The sequence below is a fragment of the Hyperolius riggenbachi genome, chromosome 6, assembly GCF_040937935.1.
Source record: "Hyperolius riggenbachi isolate aHypRig1 chromosome 6, aHypRig1.pri, whole genome shotgun sequence".
Classification (NCBI taxonomy): domain Eukaryota; kingdom Metazoa; phylum Chordata; class Amphibia; order Anura; family Hyperoliidae; genus Hyperolius; species Hyperolius riggenbachi.
Window position 1 is genome coordinate 295111659 of NC_090651.1, and position 27757 is coordinate 295139415.

Consider the following 27757-nt stretch of genomic DNA (forward strand, 5'->3'; position numbering starts at 1 on the left):
ACCTTATTATCTTCTTGTATGTAGGTAGGCATAGGTAGGTGTCCCAGTAGTTAGCTAGGCATAGGTAGGAGTCCCAGTATAGGTAGGTAGGCATAGGTAGGAGTCCCAGTATAGGTAGGTAGGCATAGGTAGGAGTCCCAGTATAGGTAGGTAGGCATAGGTAGGTGCCTCAGTAGTTAGCTAGACATAGGTAGGAGACCCAGTAGTTAGCTAGGCATAGGTAGGAGACCCAGTATAGTTAGGTAGGCATAGGTAGGTGTCCCAGTAGATAGCTAGGCATAGGTAGGAGACCCAGTATAGGTAGGTAGGCATAGGTAGGTGTCCCAGTAGTTAGCTAGGCATAGGTAGGAGTCCCAGTATAGGTAGGTAGGCATAGGTAGGTCCCCTAGTATAGGTAGGTAGGTAGGTGTCCCCGTATAGGTAAGTCGGTGCCCCAGTAGTTAGGTAGGCATAGGTAGGTGTCCCAGTATAGATAGTTAGGCAGGGCCTGGCTGGCACAGTAATAACAATTACCAAGGTCCAGCTGCAACAGATAGGGCTGTATAATGTCAGTGAGCAAAACACAAAAAAAATAAAAAAACACATCTGGAAAACTTTATCTCTTAAAAGAGCTGTTGAGGGGTGCTATTTTAGCAATAACAATAACTAATCTTTCCCTAGGAGAACAAGTCTGCAGCAGCTGTCCCTAGTCTGTCTCTAGCAGGCACACGAGTGAGTGTAATGGCCGGCAAACCTGCCTAACTGCCCTATATAAGGGGGGGGGGGGGGGCTCCAGGGCTTAGTGTAGCCTGAATGGCTACACTGTGCCTGCTGACTGTGATGCAGAGGGTCAAAGTTGACCCTCATAGTGCATTATGGGGCGAATCGAACTTCCGCAAAAGTTCGCTTGGTCCAGGCGAACGCGAACCCCCACAGTTCGCCTGGAACCGTTCGCCGGCGAACCATTCGCTACATCTCTATTCAGTACCTCACCTTTATCAAAATTAATGAGGCATGGATCCTGCAGGGCTACTGCCCGCCCGAAGACTAAGTCAGTCCCCACACACAGCATCTGTGCCTGCATGCCGTGTGACTGCCTGCCCCATGACTAAGTCGGTCCCCACACAGCATCTCTGACCGCAGGCCGCTTGACTGCCTTCTCCGCCACCACCAACAGGGTCCAGGACTCCAGGCGGATTCCTGAATTTTTAAGACGGCTGCTAGCAGCGGCCGCTATAATAATTTTTCTGGGGCGTCTACATGCCTGCCTAATTTTTCTGGCTGCACTGCAGCTGCAAGTGCAGCAACAACAAAACAAAAGGCATGTACATGTGTCAATTCCCCTTCGTGATCATTACCTTGCCGTGGTGAAGGGGCTTGCGTATCACAATGAAGCAATGACCGACGGCTATATGAGTGTCTCGGGGGGAGGCACACCCAAGATAATAAGGTTGTTGCTTCATTGTGGACAGACCAAATTCGATCAGCTGGACAGTCACTGTTCTATCATTGAGCTACCTCAGCCCGGCGACCATATGGGCTTTAAAACCGCCATGGCCTGCACTCTCGCCATGGTGCACACCAGTCCAGCACGGCCGTCACTACACAAACAGCTGTGTGCGGTGCATTGCACAGTGAGTTTGGTCTGTCAGTGTGAAGCAGTACACTAATTACACTACCTGATTGATGTATACACATGCAAGATGTTTTAAAGCACTTTAGGCCTCCAATTTAGCATGCAATGTGATTTCTTCCCTTAAAACGCTGCTGTGCGTCAAATCCAGATTTTTCCTCCGGGACTTTTAGCGTGTATCCCACTGCGCCATGCAAAAACTCAGATGTTAGACCCCTTGAAACATATTCTCCATCAAGCATAAATGTTTCTAATTTTCAAAGTTCGCCTCCCAATTGAAGTCTATTGTGGTTCGAAAAGTTCACGCGAACTGAACTTTTTGCTGAGGTTCACGTTCGAGGTTCGCGAACCGAAAATCAGAGGTTCGAGCCATCTCTAATGAGGATAGCTGCGGAATGAGATGGAAGGGAATAGGATCCAAAGAACAAAACAGAGTGACATGGGATTTGGAGTTTATGTCTGCATCCCTTGCATCACTTGTTCACTAATGGGGGCTCCAGGACTTCTCCAGAGTAGCCACTACTCTATGGAACCTCCTCCCTGCCCATCACGCTCGCCCAACCTTCAACTCAATTCAGCAGAGCTCAAATGACCTATCTGTTCACCATTGCATACCCGTCATCTTCAAAGTTCCAATCTCCTCTATTGAATTTCCACCCCATGCACCCTTAATGTGTCGCTCGACCCCACCCCTTTGATTCTAAGCCCTTTTCCTTGTGTGCTCTTCTTCGCCACCATATGAACTCAGTGACTCATCCTCTATATCCCTACCTTGCAATCTGTGCACCATTGTTTATTGTTATATCACTGTTTTGTGTACCTTTGTTTAACACTGTAATGTCCCTGTGTAATCTTGTTCAACATTGTATTGTCTCCCTTATCTATCGTACAGGTTTGCATAATATGTTAGTTCTTTATAAATAAAGTTTAATGATAATAATATGCAACTTATTTTGCTTCTTCCCCACCACTATTTATCTTATTACTTTCTGGATTTTTTGTGATAGATCTAATCGGAGGCTCCAGACTCACTGTGAACAGCAAACAGGTTACAGTACAGCCTGTCTTACCATTCGATATCTTAATCACTCTAACCCACGCTTACTGATTTGTCCTACTGTTTTGCTGCTAAAAGGGGCACCCATCCAAAACTGACTGTTTACACTTAGAGCAGAGCCTGTGTAATTCAGCCTTCTCTTCCCCACTCCTCACTAGCAGGAGCGTGATTGGTCTGATGTTGATCAGATGATGAGGAAGCCAGTGGAACACCACACTGCAGAAGAAGGGGAGATCAAGTGGAGAGTGGCAATGCACAGCCAGCATCTACAGATTCACTCTGAAAACTAAAGGAGCTGCTGTGATTGGTGGACTAACAGCTGCAGAGATCTCACATTACAGCCCAAAGGAGGGTAAGACTTTGTAATACACATAAAGGTTTTGACAGTATTATCATCGGGTAGCTTTCTGGTTAACAGAGAACTATAAAGCTGCAGCGACTTATGGTGTGCTGTCCTGAAGTGAACCTGAGGCGGAAGAATAAAAAAAACGTGTTTACTCAACTGAGGGAAGCCTCTGCTCTCCGCAAGAGTTTCATCAAACTACTTGCATTGAAGTTAATGGTGCCAACTTTAGAAGTTAATAGTAAAGACCCCATGGCCCATATGCAATTCACTTTTTCTCCTGAGTTTTCTCCTAGGTGATATTTTCAAACCTTGTTAGTAAAATGCTTTTTTAACCATTCACAAACAAGAACATACTCAAAAGTACTTTTTCACCTACTTTTTGATATTTTGTTCATTGCAAAGTGCTAAAAAGTTTTTTTTTACAGGAGATGAAAAATTATCTCCTAGGAGAAAACTCAGGAGAAAAAGTGAATTGCACATGATGCTATCATTACCAGTGAGTATTAGACAGCGAACACGTAACAATTTTTTTGGGAAAGATCTTTAGAGAAAATTGATTTTAAAGTTACATTTTTTTAAAACATGTTAAATGATGAATGATTGCAGCAGTATTCTCAATGACAGGTTTCTAAGCATTTTATAAAATGGACAATGTGCGGCCCCCCTTTTCACCTTTGTCACCCATGCAGGTTGGCATAATGATATACGCAGTGTGTTGGCATACAGGACGTGTTGGAAGCCATCTTGTGTGACCTCAGGTAGAATGCACTTTGGTTACACATTATGTCTGCTGTGTGTGTTATGCATTGTATTTCATTTGGAGGGAACACTGGACATTTCGTCACCTCAGCTATGCAAAGGGGCAAGTGACACGTTTGCCACTCTTGTGAACTTTGAAGCCTGTAGTGACATTTAATCACTTCAGCCTACAGCCCATTTTACCTTAATGCCAAAAATACATTTTTACCTGTCAGCGCTCCTTCCATTCATTTGGCCATAACTTTATCACTGCTTCTCACACGTGATAGATCTATAGCTTGTTCTTTTCGCCACAAATTAGGCTTTTGTGTGGGTGATACTTGTTTTCAGTAATTAGTTTATTTTCTATGAATTTTATAGGCAAAACAAAAAAAATACACTATTTCTCCAATTCCATCCTCCACAGTTTTAAAATAAGCAATGCTACAATAAAAAAAAAAAATTATGTGCCCATTAGTCCCTGCTATCACATTTAAATTACATTCCAATTACAATTTATGGCGGCAATATAATATTTGGAAGTAGAGGTTTATTTTTCTGTTTTGTTTTTCTTTTTGTGTGTCTGGTCAATTGCAGGCACTTATGGACTGAAATAACAGTAATATACCCTCATGAAATACATATTAAAAAAAAATGTTGAGTCCCTTAGGCAACTATTAATGTTGTTTTTTTTTTTTTTTTTTACTTTTTTTGGATGATTGTTTGGTAACCTGGGTGAGGGGAAGAGGAGGGGGCTTTGGAAGGGATTAATTGTATTGTTTTTATTATTATTATTATTATTATTATTATTATTATTATTTAACTTTACGTATGTTGCGTTTGTGTACTTAGTAGAGATATACAGTGACTTACAAAAGTATTTGGCCCCCTTGAAGTTTTCCACATTTTGTCACATTACTGCCACAAACATGAATCAATTTTATTGGAATTCCACGTGAAAGACCAACACAAAGTGGTGTACACGTGAGAAGTGGAACGAAAATCATACATGATTCCAAACATTTTTTACAAATCAATAACTGCAAAGTGGGGTGTGCGTAATTATTCAGCCCCCTTTGGTCTGAGTGCAGTCAGTTGCCCATAGACATTGCCTGATGAGTGCTAATGACTAAATAGAGTGCACCTGTGTGTAATCTAATGTCAGGACAAATACAGCTGCTCTGGGACGCCTCAGAGGTTGTCTAAGAGAATATTGGGAGCAACAACACCATGAAGTCCAAAGAACACACCAGACAGGTCAGGGATAAAGTTATTAAGAAATTTAAAGCAGGCTTAGGCTACAAAAAGATTTCCAAAGCCTTGAACATCCCACGGAGCACTGTTCAAGTGATTATTCAGAAATGGAAGGAGTATGGCACAACTGTAAACCTACCAAGACAAGGCCGTCCACCTAAACTCACAGGCCGAACAAGGAGAGCGCTGATCAAAAATGCAGTCAAGAGGCCCATGGTGACTCTGGACGAACTGTAGAGATCTAAAGCTCAGGTGGGGGAATCTGTCCATAGGACAACTACTAGTCGTGCACTACACACAGTTGGCCTTTATGGAAGAGATGCAAGAAGAAAGCCATTGTAACAGAAAAGCATAAGAAGTCCCTTTTGCAGTTTGCCACAAGCCATGTGGGGGACACAGCAAACATGTGGAAGAAGGCGCTCTAGTCCGATGAGACCAAAATTGTACTTTTTGGCCAAAATGCAAAACGCTGTGTGTGGCGGAAAACTAACACTGCACATCACTCTGAACCCACCATCCCCACTGTCAAATATGGTGGTGGCGGCATCATGCTCTGGGGGTGCTTCTCTTCAGCAGGGACAGGGAAGCTAGTCAGAGTTGATGGATAGATGGATGGAGCCAAATACAGGGCAATCTTGGAAGAAAACCTCTTGGAGTCTGCAAAAGACTTGAGACTGGGGCGGAGGTTCAGCTTCCAGCAGGACAACGACCCTAAACACAAAGCCAGGGCAACAATGAAATGGTTTAAAACAAAACATATCTGTGGCAAGATCTGAAAACTGCTGTTCACAAACGCTGTCCATCTAATCTGACTGAGCTGGAGCTGTTTTACAAAGAAGAATGGGCAAGGATTTCAGTCTCTAGATGTGCAAAGTAGGTAGAGACATACCCTAAAAGACTGGCAGCTGTAATTGCAGCAAAAGGTGGTTCTACAAAGTATTGACTAAGGGGGCTGAATAATTACGCACACCCCACTTTGAAGTTATTTATTTGTAAAAAAAATGTTTGGAATCATGTATAATTTTCGTTCCACTTCTCACGTGTACACCAATTTGTATTGGCCTTTCACGTGGAATTCCAATAAAATTGATTCATGTTTGTGGCAGTAATGTGACAAAATGTGGAAAACTTCAAGGGGGCCGAATACTTTTGCAAGCCACTGTACATCTCCTAGAGAGAGATTGCAAAGTTATGTGTTACAGTTCAGTGCCAGATTGTATGCTCGGATTGTTCATTGCTACCGTGTGAGATTGCATTGTGTGTGTGGTGTTTGGCTTAAAGCCCGCGGCTGACCCAAGATACATGAATGCCAGCCTAAGTGCGTGTAGCTCTACAGCAGTGCATGCAATTGTCATAAGTGCCATAGACAGGGACAGATCTTCAGTATGGTCGCGGATGACTGCTAGTGGTGGCTGAGTCTTGCAGAGTTTGGTTGAAGGCGACAGCCTTGTTTTAGCTTAAATAAGACCGCTCCTCCTCTCGATTTTGGGCCAACACGTCAGGAGCTGTGTCTGCAGGTGTGCCTTGGAGCTGGTTCTTGACATGGTATAGCCAGAATTTGGAGCATGGACTTTGTTGGCCCTGAACCCTCTGCTATACTAGCCCACATGGTCTATGATATGGATATGACAGTAAAATGAGGGGCAACAAAACCTCTTCCACAAAATCCTTTCTGTTCCATGTTTTTTCCCACTTTGTGTTTGTGCCTGGGGAGGTGGGGGTAACAACATCCACACATGTGGAGATAGGTCCTGGAGGGGTGGGGGCTTATGGTGGAATATGAGAGTCTCCCAAAGGATATCAAGATGATCCTCAGATATTTGTTCTGGTAATTAAATAAGTGAAGGGGGTAATTTTTACTCCTCAAGGCTAGTCACCAGTGTACTGTACTTTATTAGAATACAGGTGTGACGCATTCACCATTCTCATATCAAATACATCATATCCAGGGCCGGGTTTGTACTTTTTACCACCCAAGGCCCACTATTACCAGCCACCTCCTGACCAACAGAGCTTCCCGGATCCCCCCTCTAACATACACACACTTTTTCCCAAGCAAACATTCAAGAGAATCTCTTGAATGTTGTTCAAAAGTCCATTTATCTCAGTGAAACTATTATATGAAATAGACTCATGTAAAGTGAGATTTTTCAAGCCTTTATTTGTTGTAATTTTGATGATTATGGCTTACAGCTTATGAGAACCCCAAAATAAAAATCTCAGACCATTAGAATATTGTGAAAATGTTTAATATGCTAGGCTGAAAGTGTCAGACTCTAATCAGCTAATTAATCCAAAATACATGCAAAGGTTTCCTATTTCATATATTAGTTTCACCTTTTAAATTGAATTATTGAAATAAATAAACTTCTGTGCACTATTCTAATTTTTCTAGTATTACCTGTAGGCATAGGTTGGGGGGAGGGGGGTTTTAGGGAAAGGCATAGGTAGAGGGGGGCTGCGTATATGTACAGTCAATGACTGGTCCCTGCATTATCATCCTAACGATCAAGCAATAATCGCTAAGGTTGACACAGATTGCACATTATAAGCCCTACGTAGGGAAGGATTGAGAATAGTAGTGGGTTATACACTTTTTTTTAAACAACTTGCTGCAGCAGAGGCAGTATCTCTACGGTGGTTATTAATGGCTCCAAGGGCGTAGCTATACATACTTCACCACGATCGCCCACCGCACACATTCTTGTCATTGCCCATTAGTACACTGATCAGTGTATGGGAGCACAGTTCTCATTCACCGATTCACCGAGTCACCGAAGTGACTGTGATCATTGATCACCAGGTTAAAAGAGATGTTAAACAAACACGTTACTTCCTGTAATCTTACGCACAGTACGCAGGTATATAAAGTGGAGAGACATCTAGTGGCCAAATAATAAATCCTTACCTTCCGCACTCTCCCATAGTTACCAAAATAAAACATTTGTATATAAAAGAAAAAAAAACATTTAAAAAAAGAAATACATAGTTACCTCAGGGGCAAATAAGGGCTTGTAATTAGTCACGGATGTAAAACTGAAAAAATATATCTTTATTTCCAAATAAAATATTGTCGACATACATTGCACTAGGGACATATTTTAAACATTGTAATAACTGGGACACATGAGCAAATAAAATGTGTGGGTTTTATCTACAGTAGCACATTTTATTTTAAAACTATAATGGCCAAAAACTGAGAAATAATGAATTTTTTCATTTTTTTTTCTTATTATTTTGGTTAAAATGCATTTAGATGAAAATAATTCTTAGCAAAACGTACCACCCAAAGAAAGCCTAATTGGTGAAAAAAAAACAAAATATAGATCATTTTGTTGGGATAATGTTATTGGCGAATACATGGAAGGAGAACTGAAATGTGAAAATTGCTCTGGTCCATAAGGGGAAAAATCCCTTAGTGGTAAAATGGTTAAACACGGGAATCTATGTACCTTATTTTTTATTTTAAAGGATATCTGTTAGGAAAAAGAGATCCAATCTTACCCCTCCCTCCTCAACCAAACTGATCTAGCCTGGCATCCTCTCAACACATTTAACAAGAGCCTGTCAATTATGTTGTCACGGCTGCACTCCTGTCTGTATATAGTGCAACTGCACTTTACAAGTACACCTAACATAGTAACACAATGCCGATCATACACAACTTTTTCCTCTGTGCACAAGCAACTCCATGCTACTGCACAGACGCGGGCTGTACAGACTGGAATGCGTCTTCCAGAACATATTCATATACAAGCTTTTGTCGAATATGTTTGGAGGGCCCCAGGCTGGCCGCTGGATCAGTGTGGTTAAGGAGGATGGGAGAAGATCACAGCCGCAGAGTAGATACAGAATTTAAGTTAGGCAGCAGTGTTATTAACCTCCCTAGCGGTAAGGACAAGTGTGACTCATCCAGCTAAAAGTTGCTGAAAGCGGTAATGATAAGTCAGGCTCGTCCATGCCACCAGGGAGATTTATAGCTGCTCTGCGTTGCTGGCTCCGCTTTTTTTGCTTCTGTGGACTTCCCTAGGACTGATGGATGCCTGTCAGTACACTGAGGGTAGCGATCTGAGCTGAGGCTGAAGGGAAGATTTGGTGGGTGGAGGCTGAAGCGGAGGGTTTGGCTTACGAGCGAGGACGGCAAGCTGAAACACGCCTCCGGCGGCTTCAGTAAGCGTGCACAGGCTTACGTAAGCATGCTATGCGTTTCAACTGTGCCAGCGTCCCGCAGAAAGTAAATGACTATAGCACATCCATGGACCTATTACTTCTGGGGCATGGGGATTTTACAGGCCTGAATTGAAGGGAAACGAGCGAGTATGGGAGGCAACAGACATAGCGATCCAGCAAGGAATTACATATGGAACAGCTGGAGGTAGGCAGTTTAATTCATCATGATTTTGCTTGATGATTCCTTTAACCACTTCGCATCCAGACCTTGTTTTCCCCTTATTGACCAGAGAAGTTTTGACCTTTTAGCTATGTACCTATTCAATCAGCAATACTTGTATCCCTACTCTCTACACCTAAATGATCTATATATCATTTTTTTCAAGACAAACCAGGCTTTGGGGGGTATTTAGTCCCAAGAACAATTTTGTTTTCTAGGCATTCTAATTGAAAAAAGGGAGCAAAAATAAAAAAATGCATTATTTCTCCGTTTTTAACAATTCCAGTTTAAAAATAAAAAGTGCCACAGTGATAAAACCATTCCACCAGTTTTATGTCCCCCCTAATATAGTCAGATGTGCCCCGAGTATCAGCCCAACCGTCCCAGTTTAGCCAGATGTGACGCCAATATCAGCACCCCCGTATAGTCAGATGTGTTCCTTGTATCTACCACCCCCTAGTACAGAGAGACAGTAACGCCGCCAGGATTGGCACACTCATTATAGGCAGATGTGTCCCCAGGATAAAATTTCCCCCATTATAGCCATATGTGCCCCCAGAATTGCCTTCCCCCCACCAATTATAGCCAGAGGTGCCACCAGTATTAGGTTACCTCCCCCCCCTCCCCCCGGTAACCAAATGATCCCCATTGTTAGCTTTCATCCCCCAGTTACCCAGATGCCTGGCAGTTGTTTTGCACACTATAACCCCCCCTCCCCCCAGTGTGGATAGCCAGATGTGCGCCCCCTCCCCCCCCCCCCCATCAGGCAGCCCCTCCGTGCACAGATAGCCAAAAAGATGTAAATAAAGCTGCCTCTCTCACCTTACCTCGTTCCAGCGATGAGCCTGCAGCCCAAGCATCCGATCCCCGCTCTGCACTCAGCCGCGTATTGAAGGTAACCCGGGTCCCGGCTTGATGACGTCATCAAGCTGGGACCCGGGTAACCGGCAATACGCGGCTGAGTTCAGAGCTGGCATCGGATGCTCGGGCTGCAGGCTCATCGCTGGAACGAGGTAAGGTGAGAGAGGCAGCTTTATTTAAATTGTTTTGGCTATCTGTGCACGGAGGAGGGGGAGATGAAGGATCACACTGTATGCTACAGCGGTGATCGTTCATCCGTGGAGGAATCACTAATTGGCTACAAGGGAACATGTTCCCTTTTGCCAATTAGTAAGGCAACCGACAGTGCCAGGGGGTGCGCTCTGAAGCGCACCCGATCGTTCACAGCAGGGCTGAAAGCAGGTCAGTATATCTACGTAGCTGTGGCTTGGAGGGTGCCACAGCTGATGTAGATATACTGTAGTGGTGGGGAAAGTGGTTAATGGCAACGGTACCATAGTAGGACAGGGTAGGTGGGTGATATCACAACAGGCTATCTAGTCCTCCCAGGAGACCACATACATGAGAAAGTGCGAGTCTTGTAGAGGTGCCTGGGCTTGACTAATACAAATACAATTAAGAACTGTGCAAACACTTTATTGCACATCATTACCTTTTTGTCCTTGTTTTGCAGGTAAACATGTCTTTTGAAAATTTCATATGCAAAGGTGTCCGATTTGCCTCAAAGTTTCATTCAGAAGACAGACTTAAATTTGTTGAAAATGAATTTGAAGTCTATGATGATGATGTCTACAATGTCACCTACCCCAAGTCAGGTAATTTAATGGTTCACAGACAGCTTGTCAGTCAATCAAGTGTAATGGTATACCAGGGGCAAACGCAGGATTTTTAAGGGGGGGATTCCTGAAAGGTCCAGAAGCACTTATGTCCTCGAGTGCTTCCGAATACAGGTGGCTCCATACTCCCCATGCACAAAAGTGCGCTGGCGTATTACGAAGCTGCCTATCTTTGGAAGTACTCAAGGACACGAGTGTTTCTGAGGGCTTCTGGTAGCAGCAAATTTGAACGGGGTACAGTGCTGGAACAACTCCCCAAGAGAGGAACGGGAGATAGACTTAGTTTGGACAATTCAGTGGAATATGCCACATAGTGTCACATAGCGCAAGCGATACCCATATGATGCAGGGATATATGCATCTGCGGAAGATGGCAGCGCTATATAAATACTAAATAATAATATTTTGCCTCACCAGAATTGCACTTTTATTTAGCTTTCCTGTATGACAAGAAGACAGCCAGCAGTAGGGGAAGAGGGAAACAAAGGTGAATGAAGGAGGCTTGTGCACACCAAGAGTGCTTCTGAGCGTTTTTCAAATCAACAGTGATTTGAAAAGCGCTTGGCTAATGTTACCCTATGACCGTGTTCTCACAGCAGCGTTGTGACTTTTTCAAAATCGCACGTATACTGCATGTAGCATGTTTTTGAGCGATTAATTAAAAAATCGCTCTGAAAATCGCTTCACAAAATCACACTCACAAATTGCTAGCGATTGCTATTGTCATTTTGGCGTTGCACTAGCCCAGAGAGAGGAGTGGAGAAATTGAGAATAGCCTGAGATGGAGCAGAGAACTTATCTGTATTGCAGTCCCACATCAGACAGGTTACTTGCCTGTAATCGGACTCCTGTCCCTGCCAGTCTCCCACACAAGTCAGAAAGAAGCCCTCCTGGAGTCTAGGGACTGTCAAAAACTTTTCAACTTGTTTAACACCTTATCCACACATGCAGTCATTATAACAATGAGGAGAGACCAGACAGATGTTTGCCCACGGACCCTGAGTCCAGGCAAGCTCTGCATCATGCTGTGCATATTTACCAGCTTGCCTGCCCTCTAATTGCATCATGTCTGACACTTCTGTGCTGTGGAGAGTCCGGGACTCCAGAATCAACATTCTCTCACTGCAGGCTGCATCTTCTTGTGGGGGATGCTCTGCTGCCTCTCTCATTCTATTAGCTGGAGGGAGGCACCAGAAGTAAGAAGGGAGGGAGAATGAGGCTTTTTATATTATGCAGGCTTCCCTGGCTGAATACACAGCTCAGTGCAAGGGGGGGGGGGGTGTTCCAGACACCCAGAATAGCCCCCTCCATTCGCCAGTGTATACACCTGTGTCTGTAGTACCAAATCTAGCAGGAGTTGCATAGACTTAGTAAAAAACAGGTGAGAGGCTCGGTCGCACATAACCATAGACTATGTGACCAGCAGGGGGCACCACATGCAGGTATACCTCTCAATGCCCCCCTCACTAACCACTAACCTGCCTCTACATACCGGAAGCTGCAAAAAAGAAATTTAAAAACACGAACACTAGTGCACCTGAAAGAAGGGAGCCCCAGGCTCTGCCACCACCTGGGACCCTCAAACCCTGTTTGTGGACTATATAAAATGGCAGCTTGTTGGGTGGGAGTGATCATTTGCTCCTCTTGCGTTTTGTATTGTTAGCAGTGCTGATCATTAGTGTTGGGCGAACAGTGTTCACCACTGTTCAGGTTCTGCAGAACATCACCCTGTTCGGGTTATGATCGAGTTCGGCCGAACACCTGATGGTGTTCGGCCTTTTAGTTCGGGTTCGCCCGAACTGCTCAATGCCCGGCCGAACAGGGCCCCTGTTCGGCCGAATACGGCCCCCCTATGGAGTCGCAGGCACAAGGGGGGAGCATGCCCCGATGACGTGATGACGCATACGTCACGCGTACCCTCGTATGCGTCATCACGTAGAGGACGTGAGGTCAGAGAAAGGGCGGAAGTACCACAAGGGTACTACCGCTGAACCGCCCGCTGCCCGGCCTCAACGCGTCCTACTCGGACTCCTCCTCCTCACTCACACCACTGCCAGCCAGCCACTGCAGCAGCCACCACCGATACTATTTAACTTTACGCAAACTTTTTTATGTGGAAGCGGGCAGAGGGGGGAGCGCTAGCGGAGGGGGTGGGGGGAATTTCCGACCCCCCCCCGCGATCGGGGCATGCTCCCCCCTTATGCCTGCGACCCCATAGGGCCCCCAAAAGCGGCATGTTCGGGGGAGTTCGGGGTTCGGCCCGAACATGCCGAACATCTGGCCCATGTTCGGCGAACGGACCCGAACCTGAACATCCAGGTGTTCGCCCAACACTACTGCTCATCAGGATTCCGGTCCGGATATCCGGGTAACCCGGATATCCGAACTTTTTTCAGCAATCCGACTGGATTCGGATTCCGGATACATGGGCCTAAATCCGGATAGCTATCTGCGGATAGTTGGCAGGGCAATGTGGATATCCGTGGATACCGCGGATATCCGGCAAATATCCGACTATTGAGATACTGTATGACATCCAGGACGTCCTGGAGCCAATCAGAGGGCTCCCAGCAGAAGCCCTAGCAACCAATCACAGAGGGGAACCCTGGCCATCCCCACCTGACCTCATTAAGCCAATCAGAGGGCTCCCAGCCTAAACCCTGGCACCCAATCACAGAAAGGAAAACTGGCCAGCCCCCTTGTATAATAATGAGGGCTGCCATGATTAGAAATAGCATCCCTTGCTTGTGAATGCTCACTAAGAGACATGCTCCGGTGCTGCTGGCCTAGCAAGTGTGTATACAGTGTAAAACTAAAGCTGTTCAGTGATTAACCCCTTCATTATCACTACACTATTGTTAAATCGTTAATTAGCTTGATTTCATTGTGTGACAGTCACAGGGTGTGCTCCAGTGCTGCAGGCAGCTGCTATGTGTCTGTGTGTGTGCTGTGCACAGACCAGGCCAGCTGCTGCCTGCTGGCCAGCTATTAGCCTTAGCTAGCTACAGTATAGGTTAGGTTAGGGATTAGGGAATAGCATTACTGTGTAATTGTGTAGTTAGTACTGTAGTACTGCAGTCAGTGCTAGTAGTTGTTAGAGTAGTAGTACTACTGTGTTAGCTTACTACAGAACTGCTGTGCTGCTGAGCAGTGCCAGTGTGACAGTTAGTGTCCTCTCCTCTGCTGTCTGACTGTCACTCTGCACGTGGCACTTGGCACGTGGCACTTGGCACGTGGCACTCGGCACTTTGCACATGTTTGCACGTGGCACTTGGCACGTGGCACTTGGCACGTGGCACTTTGCACATGTTTGCATATGGCACTTTGCACGTGGCATTTGCACTTGGCACTTTGCACGTGTTTGCACGTGGCACTTTGCACGTGTTTGCACGTGGCACTTTGCACATGGCACTTTTCATGTGGCACTTTGCACGTGTTTGCACATGGCACTTTGCACTTGGCACTTTGGCACGTGGCACTTTGTACTTTGCACGTGTTTCCACGTGGCACTTTGCATTTTGCACTTGGCACTTTGCACTTTGCATGTGGCACTTTGCACGTGCCAAGTCCAAAGTGCCACGTGCCAAGTGCCACATCCGGCATGCTCCTGGCAGACATTACATCTGCTGCTGCTGCACTACCCTGCTCCTGCTGCCTGTGCTGCTCACACCGCCAGGGTGCCACAGGCCACTGCTGCTGTGCTGATACCACCTATATTTAACCCAAAACACAATTGCTGCATAATTTTTTGGAGGTGTCTGGGCTGAAAACTGCCATGTCCCAGTTGTGCTGACTTTGGACACAATGTGGGCTGCACAACCGCTGTCTAGAACCTAGGCCTGATGTTAATTGACAGCCATTTTTTGGGGGGGGGGGGGGGGGATTTTATGTCCCCACATCATCAATTAGTTTTCCCCTTTAAAAAATAATGATGCTACATGCCTCATTTACCCTAAAAACGTCTTTAAAGCAATTTAAAGGCCACTTCCGGGTTTTCTATCCAGATATCCGAATTTGCCCGGATTTCCCAGATACTGGGGTCGGATAACCGATTCGGATTGGAAAATTTTGAAATCAGATATCCGACCCGGATCGGATATCTGGGTATCCGGATCCGGATCCAATCCGGATTTTGAAACGGAGTATCCGAGCAGCACTGATTGTCAGTATACAGCAATTCCTTTCTTTCATGAACCGCTCCCTTGAGCATCTGTTTCCCTTTATCATGTGTTGCTCCCCAATTTCAGCCACCTCTTTCATATGTAGCAGCCCCTCTTTAATGTCCATGAGCTCCTTGGGTTACAGCCACCCAAGGCCCGGGCCTTTGTGGTTTTTCCAGAAATCTGGTCCTGGTGCCACATCATTTGTTAACCTATTTGAGAGAAAAAAAATTCCTATAAGTAAATCTGTTGCCTTTTTCTAGGTACCAACTGGATGATAGAGATACTGAATTTAATTAAATATAATGGGGATCCCACAATAAGTCAAACTGTGCCAGTCTATGAACGTTCTCCATGGATTGAAATACCTGATTCTGCGGCTCAATTGGACAAACTCACTCGTCCAAGGATCATTTCCTCCCATCTACCATATAATTTTTTTCCTAAATCCTTTTCAACATCTAAAGCAAAAGTAAGTATTCTATATAAAAGGCTAGCTGAATCCTACACAGAGACGGAATAAGGTGAAATGGCGCTCTAGGCATGATAGAAACTTTGACCCATCCTTGAGAGCCACCTTGCTTTTCTTGTAATGTTTATGGGGGTTAGCATCAACCAGGCCCCTGGTCTCTCACCACCAGGCCCCAGCTGTCTGAATAAATTGCCTTGTGGATAATCTAGCTTTGATCCTACAAGTATGGCAAACAGTCCAGAGTATGAAAATTACTTATCTTTTCAGCTATTCAACACTTAAAGAGAACCAGAGACGAAGCACCCTCAAGTATTTTACCTTATAAATCAGTGGGAACATGACAGTAAACACCTAATCTGCTCTTTGTTTCATTGTTCTCTGTTTAATGTGACTGTTATCACCTCTGATAAGAATCCCCGACTGAGCATTCAGTCTGGCTTTGCTACTGAATGATTATAGCTGAGTCTGTCTTCTCTGGTGTCTTTTTAAGCCCAAACCTGACCCCTTGTGGCTCTGCTATAATGACTCAGCTATAATGATTCCCGGCAAAGCCAGACTGAATGCTCAGTCGGGGATTCTTATCACAGCTGATAACAGACACTTTTAGCAGTGAGGATGAAACGGAGAGCAGGGTAAGTGTTTTCTCTAATGTTTCCACTGATATATATGGTAAAATACATGAGGGTGCTTCTTCTCTGGTTCACTTTAGGGCCACTAAAGTCACAGTCATGTGAATAAAAAGGCCAATTGGCTCTTCATTCCTGTCAGCACCACTCCATGGGGTGTATTCACAAAGAGCAGTAAGCAGAATAACATGCGTAAAGTTTTACCACATGATGATGAGTAGAGCAGAATGCAATACATTACATGCAATGCATTAAGCTCTACTCATCCTGAATCTACGCTCATGTCTCCAATTCAGGCATCCATGAGAAGGCCATGCAACTCTCATCAGTGGAATCTTGCCAAGAGCAAAGTTGATTTGAGAAACAGCTTTGAGTCAGCAGGAAAAACCTTTGTGCTGTGAGTTTTGGATCACTGACAGTTTTAGATGAGGAGGAGCTCTTGGACTAAGAACAGATTGTAAGCTGACCTTGCAAAGAGTTTGACTGATCCTGGCACTGTTCACTTTGAGAGTTCTATGGCACAACTAGCCAGTTTTGTCATTCAAACCCCTCCCCACACATCTTTTAGGGATATCTTCTAACCCTGGAATCTGTAAACTTCAGGTAAAGAAGAGGGCAAAACAAAACAACCCCAGTTAAGGGGTACACATTTCTCATTTATCATTAGGCATGTGAGGCTTTGTGCCCCAGGCTGCACCCTTTATACATTTTTTTTAAATCACTAAATCTGACAGAATGTTGCTGACATGCCTGGTAGCAGATGGGACAAATGGGAGATACAGTATTTCACAACTAGAGTTGGGCCGAACCTCCGATTTTAGGTTCGCGAACCGGGTTCGCGAACTTTCGCGGAACGTTCGGTTCGCGTTAAAGTTCGCGAACCGCAATAGACTTCAATGGGGATGCGAACTTTGAAAAAAAAAAATAATTATGCTGGCCACAAAAGTGATGGAAAAGATGTTTCAAGGGGTCTAACACCTGGAGGGGGGCATGGCGGAGTGGGATACACGCCAAAAGTCCCCGGGAAAAATCTGGATTTGACGCAAAGCAGCGTTTTAAGGGCAGAAATCACATTGAATGCTAAATGACAGGCCTAAAGTGCTTTAAAACATCTTGCATGTGTATACATCAATCAGGTAGTGTAATTAAGGTACTGCTTCACACTGACACACCAAACTCACCGTGTAACGCACCGCAAACAGCTGTTTGTACTAGTGACGGCCGTGCTGGACTGGTGCGCACCATGGCGAGAGTGCAGGTTTTGGTGGCTTTACAGCCCATATGGTCGGCCTGGCTGATGTAGCTGAATGACAGAACAGTGACTGTCCAGCTGATCAAATTTGGTCTGACCACAATGAAGCAACGACCTTATTATCTTTTGTGTGCCCCCCGAGACACTCATCTAGGCGCCGGTCATTGCTTAATTGTGATACGCAAGCCCCTTCACCACGGCAAGGTAATGATCACGAAGGGGAATGGGCGCATGTACATGCCTTTTCTTTTGTTGTTGCAGCTGCCCTCAGTGCAGCCAGAAAAATTAGGCAGTCATGTACACGCACCATAAAAATTATTACAGCGGCCGCTGCTAGCAGCGGCCTAAAAAATTCAGCAATCCGCCTGGAGTCCCGGACCCTGTTGGTGGTGGCGGAGAAGGTAGTGAAGCGGCCTGCAGGCAGACATGCTGTGTGGAGGGACTGGGAGCGACTTAGTCTTTTTGGGGCAGGCCAGGCAGCCAGTCACACGGCGTGCAGGCAGAGATGCTGTGTGTGCGGGGACTGACTTAGTCTTGGGGCGGGCAGCAGCCCTCCGGGATCCATGCCTCATTCATTTTGATAAAGGTGAGGTACTTAACACTTTTGTGACTTAGGCGACTTCTCTTCTCTGTGACAATGCCTCCAGCTGCGCTGAAGGTCCTTTCTGAGAGGACGCTTGCGGCAGGGCAGGAGAGAAGTTGGATGGCAAATTGGGACAGCTCTGGCCACAGGTCAAGCCTGCGCACCCAGTAGTTCAAGGGTTCCTCATCGCTGTTCACAGCAGTATCTACATCCGCACTTAAGGCCAGGTAGTCGGCTACCTGCCGGTCGAGGCGTTGGTGGAGGGTGGATCCGGAAGGGCTACGGCGAGGCGTTGGACTAAAGAACGTCCGCATGTCCGACATCACCATGAGATCGCTGGAGCGTCCTGTCTTTGACTGCGTGGACACGGGAGGAGGATTAGTGGCAGTGGTACCTTGCTGGCGTTGTGCCGTCACATCACCCTTAAAGGCATTGTAAAGCATAGTTGACAGCTGGTTCTGCATGTGCTGCATCCTTTCCACCTTCCGGTGAGTTGGTAACAGGTCCGCCACTTTGTGCCTGTACCGAGGGTCTAGTAGTGTGGCCACCCAGTACAGCTCATTCCCCTTGAGGTTTTTTATACGGGGGTCCCTCAACAGGCAGGACAGCATAAAAGACGACATCTGCACAAAGTCGGATCCAGTACCCTCCATCTCCTCTTGCTCTTCCTCAGTGACGTCAGGTAAGTCAACCTCCTCCCCCCAGCCGCGAACAATACCACGGGAAGGTTGAGCAGCACAAGCCCCCTGCGACGCCTGCTGCGGTTGTTCTCCTGCCGCTGTCCCCTCCTCCTCCTCCTCCTCCTCCCCCAAAGAAACACCTTGCTCATCATCCTCTGAGTCTGACTCGTCTTCTGCACACGACCTCTCTTCTTCCTCCTCCTCCCCCCTCTGTGCTGCCGCAGGTGTTGAGGAAACAGCTGGGTCTGATGAAAATTGGTCCCATGCCTGTTCCTGCCGTAACGGTTCCTGGTCACGCTCATTCGCAGCTTCATCCGCCACTCTACGCACAGCACGCTCCAAGAAGTACGCGTAGGGAATTAAGTCGCTGATGGTGCCCTCACTGCGGCTCACCAGGTTGGTCACCTCCTCAAACGGCCGCATGAGCCTGCATGCATTTTTCATCAGTGTCCAGTTGTCGGGCCAGAACATCCCCATCTTCCCAGACTGTTTCGTTCTACTCCAGTTGTAGAGGTACTGGGTGACGGCTTTCTTCTGTTCTAGCAGGCGGGAGAACATGAGCAGGGTCGAGTTCCAGCGAGTGGGGCTATCGCAAATGAGGCGTCTCACCGGCATGTTGTTTTTACGCTGAATTTCTGCAAATCGTGCCATGGCTGTGTAAGAGCGCCTCAAATGCCCACAGAACTTCCTGGCCTGCTTCAGGACATCCGCTAAGCCAGGGTACTTTGCCACAAATCTTTGAACCACTAGATTCATGACATGTGCCATGCAGGGTATGTGTGTCAGCTTCCCCATATGCAAAGCGGCAAGCAGATTGCTGCCGTTGTCGCACACCACGTTGCCTATCTCCAGGTGGTGCGGGGTCAGCCACTCATCCACCTGTTTCTTAAGAGCAGCCAGGAGAGCTGCTCCAGTGTGACTCTCCGCTTTGAGACAAGCCATGTCTAAGATGGCGTGACACCGTCGTACCTGGCATGCAGCATAGGCCCTGCGGAGCTGGGGCTGTGTAGCTGGAGAGGAGAACTGCCACTCAGCCAAGGAGGAGGAGGAGGACAGCGAACAGCATGTAGCAGGAGGAGAGGAGGTGGCAGGAGGCCTGCCTGCAAGCCGTGGAGGTGTCACAATTTGGTCCGCCGCTTTCTGCTTGCCATCGTTCACCACCAGGTTCACCCAATGGGCTGTGTAGGTAATGTAGCGGCCCTGCCCGTGCTTGGCAGACCAGCCATCCGTGGTCAGGTGTACCCTTGACCCAACGCTCTTCGCAAGAGATGACACCACTTGCCTCTCAACTTCACGGTGCAGTTGGGGTATGGCCTTTCTCGAAAAATAAGTGCGGCCTGGCATCTTCCACTGCGGTGTTCCGATGGCCACAAATTTACGGAAGGCCTCAGAGTCCACCAGCCGGTATGGTAACAGCTGGCGAGCTAACAGTTCCGCCACGCCAGCTGTCAGACGCCGGGCAAGGGGGTGACTGGCCAAAAGTGGCTTCTTCCGCTCAAACATTTCCTTCACGGACACCTGACTGCTGCTGTGGGCAGAGGAGCAGGAACCGCTCAAGGGCAGAGGCGGAGTGGAGGAGGGTGCCTGTGAAGGTGCAAGGGAGAAAGCGGCAGAAGCAGATGATGCACCTGAAGGAGGAAGAGGAGAAGGAGGGTGACTTTTCTTTTGTGTGCTGCTGCTGCTTTTGCTCAGGTGGCCATCCCATTGCTGTTTGTGCCTTTTCTCCAGGTGCCTTCGTAAGGCACTTGTCCCTACGTGAGTGTTGGCCTTTCCACGGCTCAATTTTTGTTGGCAGAGCGAACAGATGGCTTTGGTCCGATCTGAGGCACACACATTAAAAAATTTCCACACCGCTGAGCCACCCTGGGATGTGGGCACTATGGGGACCTCAGCAGCTGATGCTGAAGGGCAAGTTGGCTGGCTGTACATAGGTGGCGATACATGGTGCCGGACTCTGCCACCAGCTGTTTCTGACGAAGAGCTGCCCCAGCTTCTTTCAGCAACTTCTCTCCTCCTACTACTCTCTGACTCCCCCTCTGAACTGTCCCCCTCTTCATCTCCTCTATTGGGAACATACAGAGGATCCCTATTACCGTCATCATCGTAGTCATCCTGCCCAGCTTCGCTTGCCTCAGACAAATCCAAACTTGCACCATCAGTAGGTCCTTCATCCTCCTGACACGTTACATCCATAGTGTTGCCGCGTAACTCAGACATATTAGCTGGTGAAAATTCATCTGGCTGTAACAACAATGGCTGTGCATCAGTGATTTCACACTAAGGCCTCGATTCACAAAGCGGTGATAACCCAGTTATCACGCCTAAAAGACTTTAGGCGTGATGACCTTTTCACCACTGAGTTATCACCGATTTTTCCTGCTCTTCGCGCGAAGTTACCGCGCGTACGCGCGTAAGAGCGCGTGCAAAGTCCCATAGGGCTTAATGGGAGCTTCGCGCGAAGCGTCAGGTGTTGCGCGCGCACTTACGCGCGTACGCGCGTACGCGCGGCAACTTCGCGCGAGTTTCTTCTTATCACGCCTAAAGTGAGTTTAGGCGTGATAAGGGGCTTTTCACTGGCGTGCAAACACTTTGCACCGCTTTGTGAATCGAGCCCTAAATAATTCTTGCGAAGTGTCAAATGCAGCGGAAGTGGTGCTAGTAGTAGCGCTGGTGGCTGAGCAAGATGAGGTGTTCTGTGTCGCTAAATACTCAACCACGTCCTGACAATCTTGGGAGGTGATGGGACGTGCCTTCTTCCGAGCACTGTACTGTGGGCCAGGTCCACACGAAATTACATTTACACGACCTCGCGCAGACCTGCCGGGTGGCCTTCCTCTGCCTCTGCCACTACCTCTTCCTCTTCCTCTACCTGTTTTGTCCATATTGGGTATGCACGGAGTGGTATATCACACTGCGTGCACTCACGTAGGTAGGTGGGTTCACTTAACTGCACAGGTATGCGCACTGATGCGGTGGGTTCACTGAACAGAACAGGTATACAGTGGCGGGTTCACAGAACAGGTATGCAGTGGCAGGATCACTGAACACAATAGGTATGCAGTGGCGTGTTCACTAAACAGGTATACAGTGGCGGGTCCACTGAACAGAACAGGTATACAGTGGCGGGTTCACAGAACAGGTATACAGTGGAGGGTCCACTGAACAGAACAGGTATACAGTGGCGGGTCCACTGAACAGAACAGGTATACAGTAGCGGGTCCACTGAACAGAACAGGTATACAGTGGCGGGTCCACTGAACAGAACAGGTATACAGTGGCGGGTTCACAGAACAGGTATACAGTGGCGGGTCCACTGAACAGAACAGGTATACAGTGGCGGGTTCACAGAACAGGTATGCAGTGGCAGGTTCACTGAACACAACAGGTATGCAGTGGCAGGTTCACTGAACACAACAGGTATGCAGTGGCGGGTTCACTGAACAGGTATACAGTGGCGGGTCCACTGAACAGAACAGGTATACAGTGGCGGGTCCACTGAACAGAACAGGTATACAGTGGCGGGTTCACAGAACAGGTATACAGTGGCGGGTCCACTGAACAGAACAGGTATACAGTGGCGGGTTCACAGAACAGGTATGCAGTGGCAGGATCACTGAACACAATAGGTATGCAGTGGCGTGTTCACTAAACAGGTATACAGTGGCGGGTCCACTGAACAGAACAGGTATACAGTGGCGGGTCCACTGAACAGAACAGGTATACAGTGGCGGGTCCACTGAACAGAACATGTATACAGTGGCGGGTTCACAGAACAGGTATGCAGTGGCAGGATCACTGAACACAATAGGTATGCAGTGGCGTGTTCACTAAACAGGTATACAGTGGCGGGTCCACTGAACAGAACAGGTATACAGTGGCGGGTCCACTGAACAGAACAGGTATACAGTGGCGGGTCCACTGAACAGAACAGGTATACAGTGGCGGGTTCACAGAACAGGTATACAGTGGCGGGTCCACTGAACAGAACAGGTATACAGTGGCGGGTTCACAGAACAGGTATGCAGTGGCAGGATCACTGAACACAATAGGTATGCAGTGGCGTGTTCACTAAACAGGTATACAGTGGCGGGTCCACTGAACAGAACAGGTATACAGTGGCGGGTTCACTGAACAGGTATACAGTGGCGGGTCCACTGAACAGAACAGGTATACAGTGGCGGGTTCACAGAACAGGTATGCAGTGGCAGGTTCACTGAACACAACAGGTATGCAGTGGCAGGTTCACTGAACACAACAGGTATGCAGTGGCGGGTTCACTGAACAGGTATACAGTGGCGGGTCCACTGAACAGAACAGGTATACAGTGGCGGGTCCACTGAACAGAACAGGTATACAGTGGCGGGTCCACTGAACAGAACAGGTATACAGTGGCGGGTCCACTGAACAGAACAGGTATACAGTGGCGGGTTCACAGAACAGGTATACAGTGGCGGGTCCACTGAACAGAACAGGTATACAGTGGCGGGTTCACAGAACAGGTATGCAGTGGCAGGATCACTGAACAGGTATGCAGTGGCAGGATCACTGAACAGGTATGGAGTGGCAGGATCACAGTACAGGTATGCAGTGGGCTGAGGGCTCACTGAACAGAACAGGTATGCAGTGGCAGGATCACTGAACAGGTATGGAGTGGCAGGATCACAGTACAGGTATGCAGTGGGCTGAGGGCTCACTGAACAGAACAGGTATGCAGTGGCAGGATCACTGAACAGGTATGCAGTGGCAGGATCACTGAACAGGTATGCAGTGGCAGGATCACAGTACAGGTATGCAGTGGGCTGAGGGCTCACTGAACAGAACAGGTATGCAGTGGCAGGATCACTGAACAGGTATGGAGTGGCAGGATCACAGTACAGGTATGCAGTGGGCTGAGGGCTCACTGAACAGAACAGGTATGCAGTGGCAGGATCACTGAACAGGTATGCAGTGGCAGGATCACTGAACAGGTATGCAGTGGCAGGATCACTGAACAGGTATGCAGTGGCAGGATCACAGTACAGGTATGCAGTGGGCTGAGGGCTCACTGAACAGAATAGGTATGCAGTGGCAGGATCACTGAACAGGTATGCAGTGGCAGGATCACTGAACAGGTATGCAGTGGCAGGATCACAGTACAGGTATGCAGTGGGCTGAGGGCTCACTGAACAGAACAGGTATGCAGCCAGGAAGAAGTTAAGCCTAACTAATCTTTCCCTATATGAGAGACTGCAGCAGCTCGCCCTACTCTCACTAATGCAGGCACACGAGTGGCCGTAATGGCCGCCGCTGCCTGCCTTATATAAGGGGGGGTGGGGCTCCAGGGGCTAGTGTAGCCTAATTGGCTACACTGGGCCTGCTGACTGTGATGTAGAGGGTCAAAGTTGACCCTCAGTGCATTATGGGGCGAACCGAACTTCTTCCGCAAAAGGTTCGCGTGCGGTACCCGCACGCGAACCACCTACGTTCGCGCGAACCACGTTCGCCGGCGAACCGTTCGGCCCAACTCTATTCACAACAGTGACGCAGTAAGAATAATTCTTTACAGACAACAAAAACAACAATTACTTCCTGACCTTGTAGCAGTCCATAGTAAATAAATAATTGTTGGCTTGATTTGGTCTCTAAATGGTCCATGTTGCCATCCTGCAGCTGTTCTTATACCATATGAAGGTACATGGCGCAAGGTAAAATAGTGGCTAGTACTATCACCTTGCAGCACTAGGGACCATGGTTCCAATCTTGGCCAGGACACTATTTGGATGGAGTTTGTATGCTCTCCCCATGTTTGTGTACATTTCCTGCAGGCAATCAGCTTCCTTACTGATTAGCCATTTAAAGCTCCTAAAACGCATATATGAAAAAAAGGCACCTGGGGAAAGGGCACAGGGGATTGCTGCTAGTAGAATATCGCTACAATCTGCAATAATCTACTGCTGGATTCCAATAATATCGGTAATGTCTGAACCTAACCCTACTCTCACGCAGTACCCTCACTCTAACGATGCCTAACCCTAACCACCACTGGTGGTGTCTAGCCCTAAGACCCTCCCAGGTGGTGCCTAACCTTAAGAAACCCCTGTGCCTAACTCTAATAACCCTCCTGGTGGTACCTAACTCTTAGAACCCCCCGGGTGGTGCCTAACCCTAAGCCCCCCCATGCCTAACCCCCCCCTCCTAAACCCCATCTCCCGTCAGTGAATTTTGCCTTCCTCCCTGCATATAGCCTTTGTAAAAGACACAATTTGTGGCAATGAAGGTAAATTTCCGCTTTAGTAGGTGCCAGGTAGCGGGCACCACCAGGTGCCTAAATTTCCCTCCTTTGCCGCAAATCACGGCTTTTACAACGGGCGCCTATGGCAGCGAGGTTTGGGGATTTTTTTTTCCAGAAGGGTTCCTGTGCAATTTTTTTTAGTTTTGCCCTATACTGTCTTTAGACTGTGGTAGGAATTAAATTGTGATTCCCTCTGTTAATAGTATGAATATGTATTCTGTACTGCAGACAATGTCAACATTGCATACATGTACAGTATAATAGTGCTGCAGTCAAAGACATTGGCTTCAATTCACTAAGCATTACTGCATTCAGTAATAGAGAAAACAGCTGATTTTACTGAACAGTTTGTCAAATATTTGTTTACTAAGGCTGTTACTGTATGGAAAAGTAAAATTACAGACTAGAGAGGTAATTCACTGCCATCTGTGGTAAATACCTAAATAAATGGCAATTCACAACTATTAAGCACGCAGTAAAACAAGTGAGATATTTGGTATTTTACCTCTAACCCGAAGCTGTCAGTAGCTAACAAAAAGCAATTTGGGAAAATGGAAGGCAAAGGAGCCAGCTAATAAAAGGAGCCACTCTGTCTAACTACTCACCCCATTGGTACTGATATACCACTGGGCAGGACATCAAATATATAAACAAAACACAAGATGCTGGACGAGGGCAAATTCAGAGGTTTCCCCTGTAGCCTTTTAGATGTGAAAAAGGAAAGACTGTTACAGAGATACAGAGAGACCAGAGGAGGCAAGCAGTCTAAGGGCCCATTCACACTATATATTGCGAAACAAGTTATTTTACTGTGATTAGCAGGGTAAAATTACTGCTCATACTTCTGCAATTCAGAGCGATTGCGATCAGTGCTTTATTAAGCACTGTACTGTGATCGCTCCAGAATCGCGGCAAAATGCTGCATGTCATGCGTTTTGTGATTGGCGCTAATGACAAATAGCCCATGATGATCAGTGGCAATCGCAGCAGTGAGATCACTGGCATATACTTTCTATTGCGCTAGTGTTTTAAAAAGCACTAGCAGGACGACGGGATGCCTTTTACTCTTGTAGGACAGAAGCAGCATCTTACAAAGGAACAGCTTATGTTTTAGGCAGACCTCTTGTATCAGAAAAATCATCACAACTATGGCCTGAACATCACCATAGCAGAACACAGATTGCCTGCAAGACCTACTCCACAGCTGGTAAGACTTCTACTTTTTACCTAACAGATCTTAGTGCATTGAAGTCATGTTTTTCAGTTCATTACCAAACTATTACCGAATGTGTGAATGCGGTAATTTACCAACCGATTATTTTTTGCTGAACAGGTCTTAGTGAATTAAAGCCCATCTTGTTACATAAACCACAGTTGTATAAAATGTATAAATCATCTTCTTTTACCCTCCAGGTTATCTACACAATGCGAAACCCTAAAGACATAATTGTGTCTTTGTTCCACTTCCTCAAAATGCATTGCTACTTCGAAGAAAATGATGATTTTCAACAATCTATTGATGACTTTTTGGAGGGAAATGGTGAGTTTGTCAGTAAAAATAATTCCAAATGCAAAATGTCTCCCCTTCCTCAACTTAAAAGCAAGAAGCTTTGAATCAGGGTGATACCATTTATTGGGTAACTTAGAAGAAAGAGTAAGCTTCCAGCTAATAAGCCTTCTTTCAGACTCAATTCCTATCTGCTGACAAGTAGAGATGTCGGCGAACGGTTCGGGAACCATTCACTGGCGAACCCCTCACCCTGTACTACTTCCGGGTCGCTATGACCCGGAGTAGTACGGCTGCGCTTAGCCGGCGATGCGCGTCCTTGATGATGAGTGATGTCACGCTCATGCGCAGAGAGTGCTCAGCAACAGGCGCACAATCAAAGATGCGCATCGTCGGCCCAGCGCAGCCGTACTACTATGGGTCATAGCCACCCAGAAGTAGTAGCGGCCCATAGAGATTTGCTGGCGAACGGTTCACCAACATATCTACTGACAAGGAAGCTTATATACACCGGACATTAAAAGGAAATACGTTATTATTTATTGGATTCATATTGCGCCAACATATTACACAGAGCTGTACAATAAATAAGATTACAGACAATGATAACAGGGATGACTGACAACCAGGGGTGCTCGGACACCCCTTTTCAAAATCCGAATTGATCCCAATACCCAGATATCCTGACTGGATATCCGAATCCGAACTTTTGGGTATCCGAATAGAATTGGATATCCGACCCCAGTATCCGGGATATCCGGGCGGATTCGGATATCTGGATAGGGAAACCGGAAGTGGCCTTTAAATTGCTTTTAAAACATTTTTAAGGGCAAATGAGGAATGTAGCATCATGTTTTTTTAAAGGGTAACACAAATTGATGATGTGGGGACTTAAAATCCCCCCCCCCCCCAAAAAAAAAAAAAATGGCTGTCAATTAACATCAGAACTAGATTCCAGACAGCGGTCGTGCAACCCACATTGTGTCTAAAGTCCAACCGCACATCTGGGACTGTTTTCAGCCCAGACACCTCCAAAAAATTACGCAGCAATTGTGTTTTGGGTTAAATATAGGTGATATCAGCACAGCAGCAGTGGCCTGTGGCACCCTGGCGGTGTGAGCAGCACAGGCAGC

The 27757-nt window shown here is 46.9% G+C and overlaps 1 protein-coding gene across 1 annotated transcript in view; it reads left to right on the forward strand.

The window, feature by feature from the left end:
• The first annotated feature begins 2845 nt into the window (after positions 1 to 2845).
• The window catches only part of LOC137521615 (sulfotransferase 2B1-like), a 43627-nt gene continuing 18715 nt past the window's right edge, over positions 2846 to 27757 (forward strand). The window contains exons 1-4 of the mRNA XM_068241092.1: positions 2846 to 3021; positions 10911 to 11052; positions 15497 to 15705; positions 26531 to 26657. Of these exons, the coding sequence (XP_068097193.1) occupies positions 10917 to 11052; positions 15497 to 15705; positions 26531 to 26657 (472 nt within the window). The 5' untranslated portion in view covers positions 2846 to 3021; positions 10911 to 10916. The remainder of the gene's footprint in view (positions 3022 to 10910; positions 11053 to 15496; positions 15706 to 26530; positions 26658 to 27757) is intronic.